This window comes from Taudactylus pleione, unplaced genomic scaffold (genome assembly GCF_031769625.1).
Source record: "Taudactylus pleione unplaced genomic scaffold, aTauple2 ptg002162l, whole genome shotgun sequence".
NCBI lineage: Eukaryota > Metazoa > Chordata > Amphibia > Anura > Myobatrachidae > Taudactylus > Taudactylus pleione.
In genome coordinates this window covers 30291-44315 of record NW_028286556.1, presented here as the reverse complement: position 1 = coordinate 44315, position 14025 = coordinate 30291, and the positions used below count along the sequence as shown (strand labels likewise).

Here is a 14025-nt window from a genome sequence, read left to right as displayed (position 1 = left end):
TATGACATATTAGATGATATTACAGTGATGGAGATTCTTACACTCGCCGCCATCTTCCTCCCGGGACATCCGGATGTGGCAATCGGGACAGTTACGCGCGTGCGCAGCACGCAGACTCCTTAACTACGTCATTTCCGGCCTGTGACATGAAATCCTTACGTTGATTGGCTGATGCTGATGTCAGTTATAATTTGCAATCTTCTGATTGGTTCAATCTCTTAAATTCTGGACAGTGGCGTTACTGTTAGTAACAGGTTAGAAGCGGTTGTCATGGAGACCACAAATCAAAGGGAGAGGCCGAGAGATGTTTGTGTGTAGCCAGTACGAGAGGCCGAGGTCTGAGGCCCTGTGCGGGGTAAGTGACTATAGCCCGGCGTTATCCGGGTCTTCTCCTCCTCCTCCTCCTCCCGGTTCCCGGTCTGTCAGGTGTCCCTCCTCCTCCTCCCGGTTCCCGGTCTGTCAGGTGTCCCTCCTCCTCCTCCTCCTCCCGGTCCCCGGTCTGTCAGGTGTCCCCTCCCCCTCCTCCCGGTCCCCGGTCTGTCAGATGTCCCTCCTCCTCCTCCTCCTCCCGGTCCCCGGTCTGTCAGGTGTCCCCCCTCCTCCTCCTCCTCCCGGTCCCCGGTCTGTCAGGTGTCCCCCCCCCCTCCTCCCCCTCCTCCCGGTCCTCGGTCTGTCAGGTGTCCCCTCCCCCTCCTCCCGGTCCTCGGTCTGTCAGGTGTCCCCTCCCCCTCCTCCCGGTCCTCGGTCTGTCAGGTGTCCCCCCTCCTCCTCCTCCCGGTTCCCGGTCTGTCAGGTGTCCCCTCCCCCTCCTCCCGGTCCCCGGTCTGTCAGATGTCCCTCCTCCCCCTCCTCCCGGTCCCCGGTCTGTCAGGTGTCCCTCCCCCCTCCTCCCCCTCCTCCCGGTCCTCGGTCTGTCAGGTGTCCCCTCCCCCTCCTCCCGGTCCTCGGTCTGTCAGGTGTCCCCTCCCCCTCCTCCTACTCCTCCTCCCGGTCCCTGGTCTGTCAGGTGTCCCTCCTCCTCCTCCTCCTCCTCCTCCTCCTCCTCCTCCCAGTCCCCGGTCTGTCAGGTGTCCCTCCTCCTCCTCCTCCCGGTCCCCGGTCTGTCAGGTGTCCCTCCTCCTCCTCCTCCCGGTCCCCGGTCTGTCAGGTGTCCCTCCTCCTCCTGCCGGTCCCCGGTCTGTCAGGTGTCCCTCCTCCTCCTCCCAGTCCCCGGTCTGTCAGGTGTCCCCTCCTCCTCCTCCTCCTCCTCCCGGTCCCCGGTCTGTCAGGTGTCCCTCCTTCTCCTCCCGGTCCCCGGTCTGTCAGGTGTCCCTCCTCCTCCTCCCGGTCCCCGGTCTGTCAGGTGTCCCTCCTCCTCCTCCCGGTCCCCGGTCTGTCAGGTGTCCCTCCTCCTCCTCCCGGTCCCCGATCTGTCAGGTGTCCCTCCTCCTCCTCCCGGTCCCCGATCTGTCAGGTGTCCCTCCTCCTCCTCCCGGTCCCCGGTCTGTCAGGTGTCCCTCCTCCTCCTCCCGGTCCCCGGTCTGTCAGGTGTCCCTCCTCCTCCTCCCGGTCCCCGGTCTGTCAGGTGTCCCTCCTCCTCCTCCCGGTCCCCGGTCTGTCAGGTGTCCCTCCTCCTCCTCCCGGTCCCCGGTCTGTCAGGTGTCCCTCCTCCTCCTCCCGGTCCCCGGTGTGTCAGGTGTCCCTCCTCCTCCTCCTCCTCCTCCCGGTCCCCGGTCTGTCAGATGTCCCCTCCTCCTCCTCCTCCCGGTCCCCGGTCTGTCAGGTGTCCCTCCTCCTCCTCCCGGTCCTTGGTCTGTCAGGTGTCCCTCCTCCTCCTCCTCCCCCTCCTCCTCCTCCTCCCGGTCCCCGGTCTGTCAGGTGTCCCTTCTCCTCCTCCTCCCCCTCCTCCTCCTCCCGGTCCTTGGTCTGTCAGGTGTCCCTCCTCCTCCCGGTCCCCGGTGTGTCAGGTGTCCCTCCTCCTCCTGCCGGTCCCCGGTCTGTCAGGTGTCCCTCCTCCTCCTCCCAGTCCCCGGTCTGTCAGGTGTCCCTCCTCCTCCCGGTCCCAGGTCTGTCAGATGTCCCCTCCTCCTCCTCCTCCCGGTCCCCGGTCTGTCAGGTGTCCCTCCTCCTCCTCCCGGTCCCCGGTCTGTCAGGTGTCCCTCCTCCTCCTCCCGGTCCCCGGTCTGTCAGGTGTCCCTCCTCCTCCCGGTCCCTTGTGTGTCAGGTGTCCCTCCTCCTCCTCCCGGTTCCCTGTCTGTCAGGTGTCCCCTCCCCCTCCTCCCTGTCCTCGGTCTGTCAGGTGTCCCTCCTCCTCCTCCCGGTCCCCGGTCTGTCAGGTGTCCCTTCCTCCTCCTCCTCCCGGTCCCCGGTCTGTCAGGTGTCCCTTCCTCCTCCTCCTCCCGGTCCCCGGTCTGTCAGGTGTCCCTTCCTCCTCCTCCTCCCGGTCCCCGGTCTGTCAGGTGTCCCCTCCTCCTCCTCTTCCTTCTCCTCCCGGTCCCCGGTCTGTCAGGTGTCCCCTCCTCCTCCTCTTCCTCCTCCTCCCGGTCCCCGGTCTGTCAGGTGTCCCCTCCTCCTCCTCTTCCTCCTCCTCCCGGTCCTCGGTCTGTCAGGTGTCCCCTCCTCCTCCTCCTACTCCTCCTCCCGGTCCCTGGTCTGTCAGGTGTCCCTCCTCCTCCTCCTCCCAGTCCCCGGTCTGTCAGATGTCCCCTCCTCCTCCTCCTCCCGGTCCCCGGTCTGTCAGGTGTCCCTCCTCCTCCTCCTCCCGGTCCCCGGTCTGTCAGGTGTCCCTCCTCCTCCTGCCGGTCCCCGGTCTGTCAGGTGTCCCTCCTCCTCCTCCCAGTCCCCGGTCTGTCAGGTGTCCCCTCCTCCTCCTCCTCCTCCCGGTCCCCGGTCTGTCAGGTGTCCCTCCTCCTCCTCCTCCTCCCGGTCCCCGGTCTGTCAGATGTCCCCCCCCCTCCTCCCGGTCCTCGGTCTGTCAGGTGTCCCCTCCCCCTCCTCCCGGTCCTCGGTCTGTCAGGTGTCCCCTCCCCCCCTCCTCCCGGTCCTCGGTCTGTCAGGTGTCCCCTCCCCCTCCTCCCGGTCCTCGGTCTGTCAGGTGTCCCCTCCTCCTCCTCCTACTCCTCCTCCCGGTCCCTGGTCTGTCAGGTGTCCCTCCTCCTCCTCCTCCTCCTCCTCCCAGTCCCCGGTCTGTCAGATGTCCCCTCCTCCTCCTCCTCCCGGTCCCCGGTCTGTCAGGTGTCCCTCCTCCTCCTCCTCCCGGTCCCCGGTCTGTCAGGTGTCCCTCCTCCTCCTGCCGGTCCCCGGTCTGTCAGGTGTCCCTCCTCCTCCTCCCAGTCCCCGGTCTGTCAGGTGTCTCCTCCTCCTCCTCCTCCTCCCGGTCCCCGGTCTGTCAGGTGTCCCTCCTCCTCCTCCCGGTCCCCGGTCTGTCAGGTGTCCCTCCTCCTCCTCCCGGTCCCCGGTCTGTCAGGTGTCCCTCCTCCTCCTCCCGGTCCCCGGTCTGTCAGGTGTCCCTCCTCCTCCTCCCGGTCCCCGGTCTGTCAGGTGTCCCTCCTCCTCCTCCCGGTCCCCGGTCTGTCAGGTGTCCCTCCTCCTCCTCCCGGTCCCCGGTCTGTCAGGTGTCCCTCCTCCTCCTCCCGGTCCCCGGTCTGTCAGGTGTCCCTCCTCCTCCTCCCGGTCCCCGGTCTGTCAGGTGTCCCTCCTCCTCCTCCCGGTCCCCGGTCTGTCAGGTGTCCCTCCTCCTCCTCCCGGTCCCCGGTCTGTCAGGTGTCCCTCCTCCTCCTCCCGGTCCCCGGTCTGTCAGGTGTCCCTCCTCCTCCTCCCGGTCCCCGGTGTGTCAGGTGTCCCTCCTCCTCCTCCTCCTCCTCCCGGTCCCCGGTCTGTCAGATGTCCCCTCCTCCTCCTCCTCCCGGTCCCCGGTCTGTCAGGTGTCCCTTCTCCTCCTCCTCCCCCTCCTCCTCCTCCCGGTCCTTGGTCTGTCAGGTGTCCCTCCTCCTCCTCCTCCCCCTCCTCCTCCTCCTCCCGGTCCCCGGTCTGTCAGGTGTCCCTTCTCCTCCTCCTCCCCCTCCTCCTCCTCCCGGTCCTTGGTCTGTCAGGTGTCCCTCCTCCTCCCGGTCCCCGGTGTGTCAGGTGTCCCTCCTCCTCCTGCCGGTCCCCGGTCTGTCAGGTGTCCCTCCTCCTCCTCCTCCCGGTCCCAGGTCTGTCAGATGTCCCCTCCTCCTCCTCCTCCCGGTCCCCGGTCTGTCAGGTGTCCCTCCTCCTCCTCCCGGTCCCCGGTCTGTCAGGTGTCCCTCCTCCTCCTCCCGGTCCCCGGTCTGTCAGGTGTCCCTCCTCCTCCTCCCGGTCCCCGATCTGTCAGGTGTCCCTCCTCCTCCTCCCGGTCCCCGGTCTGTCAGGTGTCCCTCCCCCTCCTCCTCCTCCCGGTCCCTGGTGTGTCAGGTGTCCCTCCTCCTCCCGGTCCCTGGTGTGTCAGGTGTCCCTCCTCCTCCTCCCGGTTCCCTGTCTGTCAGGTGTCCCCTCCCCCTCCTCCCTGTCCTCGGTCTGTCAGGTGTCCCTCCTCCTCCTCCCGGTCCCCGGTCTGTCAGGTGTCCCTTCCTCCTCCTCCTCCCGGTCCCCGGTCTGTCAGGTGTCCCTTCCTCCTCCTCCTCCCGGTCCCCGGTCTGTCAGGTGTCCCCTCCTCCTCCTCTTCCTCCTCCTCCCGGTCCCCGGTCTGTCAGGTGTCCCCTCCTCCTCCTCTTCCTTCTCCTCCCGGTCCCCGGTCTGTCAGGTGTCCCCTCCTCCTCCTCTTCCTCCTCCTCCCGGTCCCCGGTCTGTCAGGTGTCCCCTCCTCCTCCTCTTCCTTCTCCTCCCGGTCCCCGGTCTGTCAGGTGTCCCCTCCCGGTGCCCGGTCTCCCTGCGCTGTCTATGTGGAAGTACCGTTACTGATGATCAGTTTTCCTTTTGTATTATGAGCACATTTTTTTCTTCTGTTTCCTCAGTTGAAGATGAAGAAACCTCAGATCTGCTTGTGGTAAGTAAGACCCTCATGTGATATATAGCCCACCAGCTTTCCCCCCCACGTTTTCTCCCCTGAGTACCACAGGGAAGTCTCACCCTATTTACCCAGAGGCACCCACGGCTGCATACACAAGTCACGGGGAACTCTCACCCTATTTACCCAGAGGCACCCACGGCTGCATACACAAGTCACGGGGAACTCTCACCCTATTTACCCAGAGGCACCCACGGCTGCATACACAAGTCACGGGGAACTCTCACCCTATTTACCCAGAGGCACCCACGGCTGCATTCACAAGTCACGGGGAAGTCTCACCCTATTTACCCAGAGGCACCCACGGCTGCATACACAAGTCACGGGGAAGTCTCACCCTATTTACCCAGAGGCACCCACGGCTGCATACACAAGTCACGGAGAACTCTCACCCTATTTACCCAGAGGCACCCACGGCTGCATACACAAGTCACGGGGAAGTCTCACCCTATTTACCCAGAGGCACCCACGGTTGCATACACAAGTCACGGGGAAGTCTCACCCTATTTACCCAGAGGCACCCACGGCTGCATACACAAGTCACGGGGAAGTCTCACCCTATTTACCCAGAGGCACCCACGGCTGCATACACAAGTCACGGGGAAGTCTCACCCTATTTACCCAGAGGCACCCACGGCTGCATACACAAGTCACGGGGAAGTCTCACCCTATTTACCCAGAGGCACCCACGGCTGCATACACAAGTCACGGGGAAGTCTCACCCTATTTACCCAGAGGCACCCACGGCTGCATACACAAGTCACGGGGAAGTCTCACCCTATTTACCCAGAGGCACCCACGGCTGCATACACAAGTCACGGGGAAGTCTCACCCTATTTACCCAGAGGCACCCACGGCTGCATACACAAGTCACGGGGAAGTCTCACCCTATTTACCCAGAGGCACCCACGGCTGCATACACAAGTCACGGGGAAGTCTCACCCTATTTACCCAGAGGCACCCACGGCTGCATACACAAGTCACGGGGAAGTCTCACCCTATTTACCCAGAGGCACCCACGGCTGCATACACAAGTCACGGGGAAGTCTCACCCTATTTACCCAGAGGCACCCACGGCTGCATACACAAGTCACGGGGAAGTCTCACCCTATTTACCCAGAGGCACCCACGGCTGCATACACAAGTCACGGGGAAGTCTCACCCTATTTACCCAGAGGCACCCACGGCTGCATACACAAGTCACGGGGAAGTCTCACCCTATTTACCCAGAGGCACCCACGGCTGCATACACAAGTCACGGGGAACTCTCACCCTATTTACCCAGAGGCACCCACGGCTGCATACACAAGTCACGGGGAACTCTCACCCTATTTACCCAGAGGCACCCACGGCTGCATACACAAGTCACGGGGAACTCTCACCCTATTTACCCAGAGCCACCCACGGCTGCATACACAAGTCACGGGGAACTCTCACCCTATTTACCCAGAGGCACCCACGGCTGCATACACAAGTCACGGGGAAGTCTCACCCTATTTACCCAGAGGCACCCACGGCTGCATACACAAGTCACGGGGAAGTCTCACCCTATTTACCCAGAGGCACCCACGGCTGCATACACAAGTCACGGGGAAGTCTCACCCTATTTACCCAGAGGCACCCACGGCTGCATACACAAGTCACGGGGAACTCTTTATACCATTACATACAAACTACCTCTCTCTTATTCCGGCCACACGCTGTGAGATCAACATCAGCCAATAAATAATCTGTCATTGTCTATGGCCGCTGTTACATGTATGATCCTTACATGCCTATAGGGGAACATTGAGGAGATGACTCCGGCAGATCCAGCTTATAATGTGGAGGAGAAACCTTCATCAGGAAATAACATTAACGCTCAGTTCTTGAAGTTGATGTGTTGGAGCAGGAAACGTTGGCCAGCGTAAGGCTCTGAGGGCCTCATTCAGCAGTGCACGCAAATGCCCTGTTTAACGGGATGTAGTCAGGAAGCCGGTGGTCGAAATGCCGACAGTGAAATCCCGGCATGGGCCTAATGATAGGCATCTAAATACCGACGCCTATCATTATCCAACGCCGAAATCCCGACGCTCGGCATACCGATCGTAGGTAACCCGGGAGTCGGGAGCGGATAGCCGCAGTTTTAGGTTTAGGGTCTCCCGGGGGAGACTTAGGGTGCCTGCGAGCACCCGCTGGGAGGGTTAGGCTAAGGGAAGGGGGGGTTAGGGACAAGCACCCCTGGGAGGAGGTTAGGGTTAGGCACTAGGGGGGGAGGTTAGGGTGTGGGGAGGGGGGATTGAGTTTAGGCACCCCTGGGGTGAGGTTAGGTAGTGGGAGGGGGTGGGTTAGGGTTAGGCACTCTGCCGGGGGGGGTTAGGTTTAGGGCGCGGGGAGGGATGGTTAGGTTTAGGCACCCCTGGGGGGAGGTTAGGTATTGGGGCGGGGCGTTAGGGTTAGGCACCTCAGTCAGGATCTTCATCTGCCGGCGTCAGGATTTCATCCGCCGGGCTGAGGTTTGGTGGTAATACATGCCGATTCCCTGCTGAACGCAGATTCCCAATTATCGCGCAGGACCCATTCCACGAGTTTGCAGAATGGGTTCTGCAAAGATGCACGCAAGCCCTTGAATGCCACTGCCTGATAGGCAGACGCAATTAAGGGGCGGTGCAGGGGCAGGGTCGGATTGTTTAGTTTGTCCCATTACTTTTGGCCCCTTAAAAAGTGGGATGCACATATAGAAACCATTGTAATTCCTACACCGTTCACCTGATTTGGATGTAATTACCCTCAAATTAAATCTGAAAGTCTGCAGGTAAATCACATCTTGTTTGTTTCATTTCAAAGCCATTGTGGTGGTGAATAGAGGCCAAAATATGACAGTTCTGTCAATGTCCCAATATTTATGCACCTGACTGTATATCTATAGCCTGCGTGTATACATCATATATAGCCTGCTTGTATACATCCTATGTCTATAGCCTGCGTGCCTACATCCTATGTCTATAGCCTGCGTGCCTACATCCTATGTCTATAGCCTGCGTGCCTACATCCTATGTCTATAGCCTGCGTGCCTACATCCTATGTCTATAGCCTGCGTGCCTACATCCTATGTCTATAGCCTGCGTGCCTACATCCTATGTCTATAGCCTGCGTGCCTACATCCTATGTCTATAGCCTGCGTGCCTACATCAGGAGAGGGTGTGTGTTGCTGCAGCTCCTGGTGAATGTAGGTGACTGAGTGGGAGGGGGCTTTCCCCTGCAAGCTTCCCCAGGCAAGTTGCCTCTGCCTGGGGGAAGTGTGGCCGCTGCTCTGGGGCAGCTTATTCGGCCTTTTTTTTGGCTTATGACCTGCCGTTTATTTGCTAAAGGAATAAGGATTTCCCCCCTTGTGGGGCCCAGTGACTGTACTTGGCTGGGGAGGCACAAGGAAAATGCCGAAGACCCTCAAGAAATCAAAATCCCGGGTGCATGTAGCTGCAGGACAGCCCGGAGGTCTGGACAGAGCCAGGGGATCAGGATTGGTGCTGCACATCGGTCTCAGGTACTGGCACACGGCGTGGTTCCCATGCTGCACTCTGGGCTCAGGTACTGGCACACAACGTGGTTCCCATGCTGCACATTGGTCTCAGGTACTGGCACACGGCGTGGTTCCCATGCTGCACTCTGGGCTCAGGTACTGGCACACGGCGTGGTTCCCATGCTGCACATTGGGCTCAGGTATTGGCACACGGCGTGGTTCCCATGCTGCACTTTGGTCTCAGGTACTGGCACACGGCGTGGTTCCCATGCTGCACTCTGGGCTCAGGTACTGGCACACGGCGTGGTTCCCATGCTGCACTTTGGGCTCAGGTACTGGCACACGGCGTGGTTCCCATGCTGCACTTTGGGCTCAGGTACTGGCACATGGCGTGGTTCCCATGCTGCACTTTGGGCTCAGGTACTGGCACACGGCGTGGTTCCCATGCTGCACTTTGGGCTCAGGTACTGGCACACGGCGTGGTTCCCATGCTGCACTTTGGGCTCAGGTACTGGCACACGGCGTGGTTCCCATGCTGCACTCTGGGCTCAGGTACTGGCACACGGCGTGGTTCCCATGCTGCACTTTGGGCTCAGGTACTGGCACACGGCGTGGTTCCCATGCTGCACTCTGGGCTCAGGTACTGGCACACGGCGTGGTTCCCATGCTGCACTCTGGGCTCAGGTACTGGCACACGGCGTGGTTCCCATGCTGCACATTGGTCTCAGGTACTGGCACACGGCGTGGTTCCCATGCTGCACTTTGGGCTCAGGTACTGGCACACGGCGTGGTTCCCATGCTGCACTTTGGGCTCAGGTACTGGCACATGGCGTGGTTCCCATGCTGCACTTTGGGCTCAGGTACTGGCACATGGCGTGGTTCCCATGCTGCACTTTGGGCTCAGGTACTGGCACACGGCGTGGTTCCCATGCTGCACTCTGGGCTCAGGTACTGGCACACGGCGTGGTTCCCATGCTGCACATTGGGCTCAGGTATTGGCACACGGCGTGGTTCCCATGCTGCACTTTGGTCTCAGGTACTGGCACACGGCGTGGTTCCCATGCTGCACTCTGGGCTCAGGTACTGGCACACAACGTGGTTCCCATGCTGCACATTGGTCTCAGGTACTGGCACACGGCGTGGTTCCCATGCTGCACTTTGGGCTCAGGTACTGGCACACGGCGTGGTTCCCATGCTGCACTTTGGGCTCAGGTACTGGCACATGGCGTGGTTCCCATGCTGCACTTTGGGCTCAGGTACTGGCACATGGCGTGGTTCCCATGCTGCACTTTGGGCTCAGGTACTGGCACACGGCGTGGTTCCCATGCTGCACATTGGTCTCAGGTACTGGCACACGGCGTGGTTCCCATGCTGCACTCTGGGCTCAGGTACTGGCACACAACGTGGTTCCCATGCTGCACATTGGTCTCAGGTACTGGCACACGGCGTGGTTCCCATGCTGCACTCTGGGCTCAGGTACTGGCACACGGCGTGGTTCCCATGCTGCACATTGGGCTCAGGTATTGGCACACGGCGTGGTTCCCATGCTGCACTTTGGTCTCAGGTACTGGCACACGGCGTGGTTCCCATGCTGCACTCTGGGCTCAGGTACTGGCACACGGCGTGGTTCCCATGCTGCACTTTGGGCTCAGGTACTGGCACACGGCGTGGTTCCCATGCTGCACTTTGGGCTCAGGTACTGGCACACGGCGTGGTTCCCATGCTGCACTTTGGGCTCAGGTACTGGCACACGGCGTGGTTCCCATGCTGCACTTTGGGCTCAGGTACTGGCACACGGCGTGGTTCCCATGCTGCACTTTGGGCTCAGGTACTGGCACACGGCGTGGTTCCCATGCTGCACTTTGGGCTCAGGTACTGGCACACGGCGTGGTTCCCATGCTGCACTTTGGGCTCAGGTACTGGCACACGGCGTGGTTCCCATGCTGCACTTTGGGCTCAGGTACTGGCACACGGCGTGGTTCCCATGCTGCACTTTGGGCTCAGGTACTGGCACACGGCGTGGTTCCCATGCTGCACTCTGGGCTCAGGTACTGGCACACGGCGTGGTTCCCATGCTGCACTTTGGGCTCAGGTACTGGCACACGGCGTGGTTCCCATGCTGCACTCTGGGCTCAGGTACTGGCACACGGCGTGGTTCCCATGCTGCACTCTGGGCTCAGGTACTGGCACACAACGTGGTTCCCATGCTGCACATTGGTCTCAGGTACTGGCACACGGCGTGGTTCCCGTGCTGCACATTGGTCTCAGGTACTGGCACACGGCGTGGTTCCCGTGCTGCACTCTGGGCTCAGGTACTGGCACACGGCGTGGTTCCCGTGCTGCACTTTGGGCTCAGGTACTGGCACACGGCGTGGTTCCCGTGCTGCACTTTGGGCTCAGGTACTGGCACACGGCGTGGTTCCCGTGCTGCACTCTGGGCTCAGGTACTGGCACACGGCGTGGTTCCCGTGCTGCACATTGGTCTCAGGTACTGGCACACGGCGTGGTTCCCGTGCTGCACATTGGGCTCAGGTATTGGCACATGGCGTGGTTCCCGTGCTGCACTTTGGGCTCAGGTACTGGCACACGGCGTGGTTCCCGTGCTGCACTTTGGGCTCAGGTACTGGCACATGGCGTGGTTCCCGTGCTGCACTTTGGGCTCAGGTACTGGCACATGGCGTGGTTCCCATGCTGCACTTTGGGCTCAGGTACTGGCACACGGCGTGGTTCCCATGCTGCACTCTGGGCTCAGGTACTGGCACACGGCGTGGTTCCCATGCTGCACTTTGGGCTCAGGTACTGGCACACGGCGTGGTTCCCGTGCTGCACTTTGGGCTCAGGTACTGGCACATGGCGTGGTTCCTGTGCTGCACTCTGGGCTCAGGTACTGGCACACGGCGTGGTTCCCGTGCTGCACTCTGGGCTCAGGTACTGGCACACGGCGTGGTTCCCGTGCTGCACTTTGGGCTCAGGTACTGGCACACGGTGTGGTTCCACTGCTGCACTCTGGGCTCAGGTACTGGCACACGGCATGGTTCCCATGCTGCACTCTGGGCTCAGGTACTGGCACACGGCGTGGTTCCCGTGCTGCACTCTGGGCTCAGGTACTGGCACACGGCGTGGTTCCCGTGCTGCACTTTGGGCTCAGGTACTGGCACACTGCGTGGTTCCCATGCTGCACTCTGGGCTCAGGTACTGGCACACGGCGTGGTTCCCGTGCTGCACTCTGGGCTCAGGTACTGGCACACAACGTGGTTCCCATGCTGCACATTGGTCTCAGGTACTGGCACACGGCGTGGTTCCCATGCTGCACTCTGGGCTCAGGTACTGGCACACAACGTGGTTCCCATGCTGCACTTTGGGCTCAGGTACTGGCACACGGCGTGGTTCCCATGCTGCACATTGGGCTCAGGTATTGGCACACGGCGTGGTTCCCATGCTGCACTTTGGGCTCAGGTACTGGCACACGGCGTGGTTCCCATGCTGCACTTTGGGCTCAGGTACTGGCACACGGCGTGGTTTGCATCCAGCAGGAGACGTTCCTGGTACATGTGACCGGAGGACGAGGTGACAGTAGATGGTGCATTGCCTGGTGGACATGGTTATGAATCATGTGGTAATCAGCCACACAGTTATGTTCTAGGTACGGGCACTATGTGATATCTGCATTGTGGTTCTTTTAAAAATTTTAAATATGTTTATGCACTATTTGTAGACATACGGGTATTCTGTGTGAATACTGTATGTATATTTATATGTGTGTATGTATATGTGTATGTATGTATGTATGTATATAACGTGTATGTATATTATGTGTGTATGTATATAATGTGTATGTGTGTATATGTATATAATGTGTGTGTATGTATATAACAGTGTATATATATGTGTGTATATGTATGTATATTTTTTTGTATTGTTGATGCCTTGCTGTGCTTTCTGTGTGCTTAGGAGAGATGTGAGTGTGTATGTATATAATATGTGTGTGTGTGTATATATATATATATATATATATATAAAATATGTATGTATATATACGTGTGTGTGTGTGTGTGTGTGTGTGTGTGTGTGTACATATATATATATATGTGTATATGTATGTATATATACGTGTGTGTGTGTGTGTGTGTGTATATATATATATATTATTGTTTATGCATTGCTGTGCTTTCTGTGTGCTTAGGAGAGATGTGAGTGTGGATGACTTGGAGGCGATGGAGCATGCGGATGACCAGCGCAGGTACGTGACCTAGAATATGACATCACTGAGTCAGTAGTAAGTTCCTGGCTCCTCACTATGTGTCCTGTTCCCGCAGAGCTCTGGCTGCGCTGCTGTCCCTGGACGGCCGCCTCTGTGATCCGCGCGTCTCCGTCCTGCTGGACCTGTATTATTACACTCTCACATTCTGCTGGGAGAGCGCTTTTACCAGAGTGCAGACGTCTTCTGTCTTCTCCATCATAAAGGAAACCCACGCTGTGTGCCAGGGTAAGACTGACACTGCCTGCCTGTGCCGCATCTATCTCTGTACAGTGCCTGGCGTACCACATGGACCAGCCTTGTATTACTTACATAGGGATATAGCACAAGCATCCTCATAGACATACTCAGATCCCCTTCTGTATATCCATATAATGAGAGAGGGGATGGGCACTATGGGGAGATACAGGAACACTTATTATTACACACTGATAGGATATAATGAGAGAGAGAGAGAGGTGATGGGCACTATGGAGAGATACAGGAACACTTATTATTACACACTGATAGGATATAATGAGAGAGAGAGGTGATGGGCACTATGGGGAGATACAGGAACACTTATTATTACACACTGATAGGATATAATGAGAGAGAGATGATGGGCACTATGGGGAGATACAGGAACACTTATTATTACACACTGATAGGATATAATGAGAGAGAGGTGATGGGCACTATGGGGAGATACAGGAACACTTATTATTACACACTGATAGGTGATGGGCACTATGGGGAGATACAGGAACACTTATTATTACACACTGATAGGATATAATGAGAGAGAGGTGATGGGCACTATGGGGAGATACAGGAACACTTATTATTACACACTGATAGGATATAAGGAGAGAGAGGGGATGGGCACTATGGGGAGATACAGGAACACTTATTATTACACACTGATAGGATATAATGAGAGAGAGGTGATGGGCACTATGGGGAGATACAGGAACACTTATTATTACACACTGATAGGATATAATGAGAGAGAGGTGATGGGCACTATGGGGATATACAGGAACACTTATTATTACACACTGATAGGTGATGGGCACTATGGAGAGATACAGGAACACTTATTATTACACACTGATAGGATATAATGAGAGAGAGGTGATGGGCACTATGGAGAGATACAGGAACACTTATTATTACACACTGATAGGATATAATGAGAGAGAGATGATGGGCACTATGGGGAGATACAGGAACACTTATTATTACACACTGATAGGATATAATGAGAGAGAGAGGTGATGG

At 58.4% G+C, this 14025-nt stretch overlaps 2 protein-coding genes across 3 annotated transcripts in view; one reads left to right on the top strand and one right to left on the bottom strand.

Moving 5' to 3' along the window:
* The window catches only part of RNF40 (ring finger protein 40), a 109867-nt gene extending 109481 nt beyond the window's left edge, over positions 1-386 (bottom strand). The window contains exon 1 of one of the 2 annotated variants that reach the window (XM_088465818.1): positions 42-386. The gene's annotated coding sequence lies outside the window, so the exon portion shown is untranslated. The remainder of the gene's footprint in view (positions 1-41) is intronic. The other variant, XM_088465819.1, reaches the window with a different exon arrangement.
* Positions 198-12990, top strand: LOC148433699 (cilia- and flagella-associated protein 119-like; the record flags this gene model as incomplete). Its single annotated transcript, XM_088465816.1, has 4 exons — positions 198-355; positions 4953-4984; positions 12688-12744; positions 12821-12990. Coding segments are annotated over exons 1-4 (310 nt in total), but the record flags the coding sequence as incomplete, so codon positions are not given.
* Positions 12991-14025: the final 1035 nt, after the last annotated feature.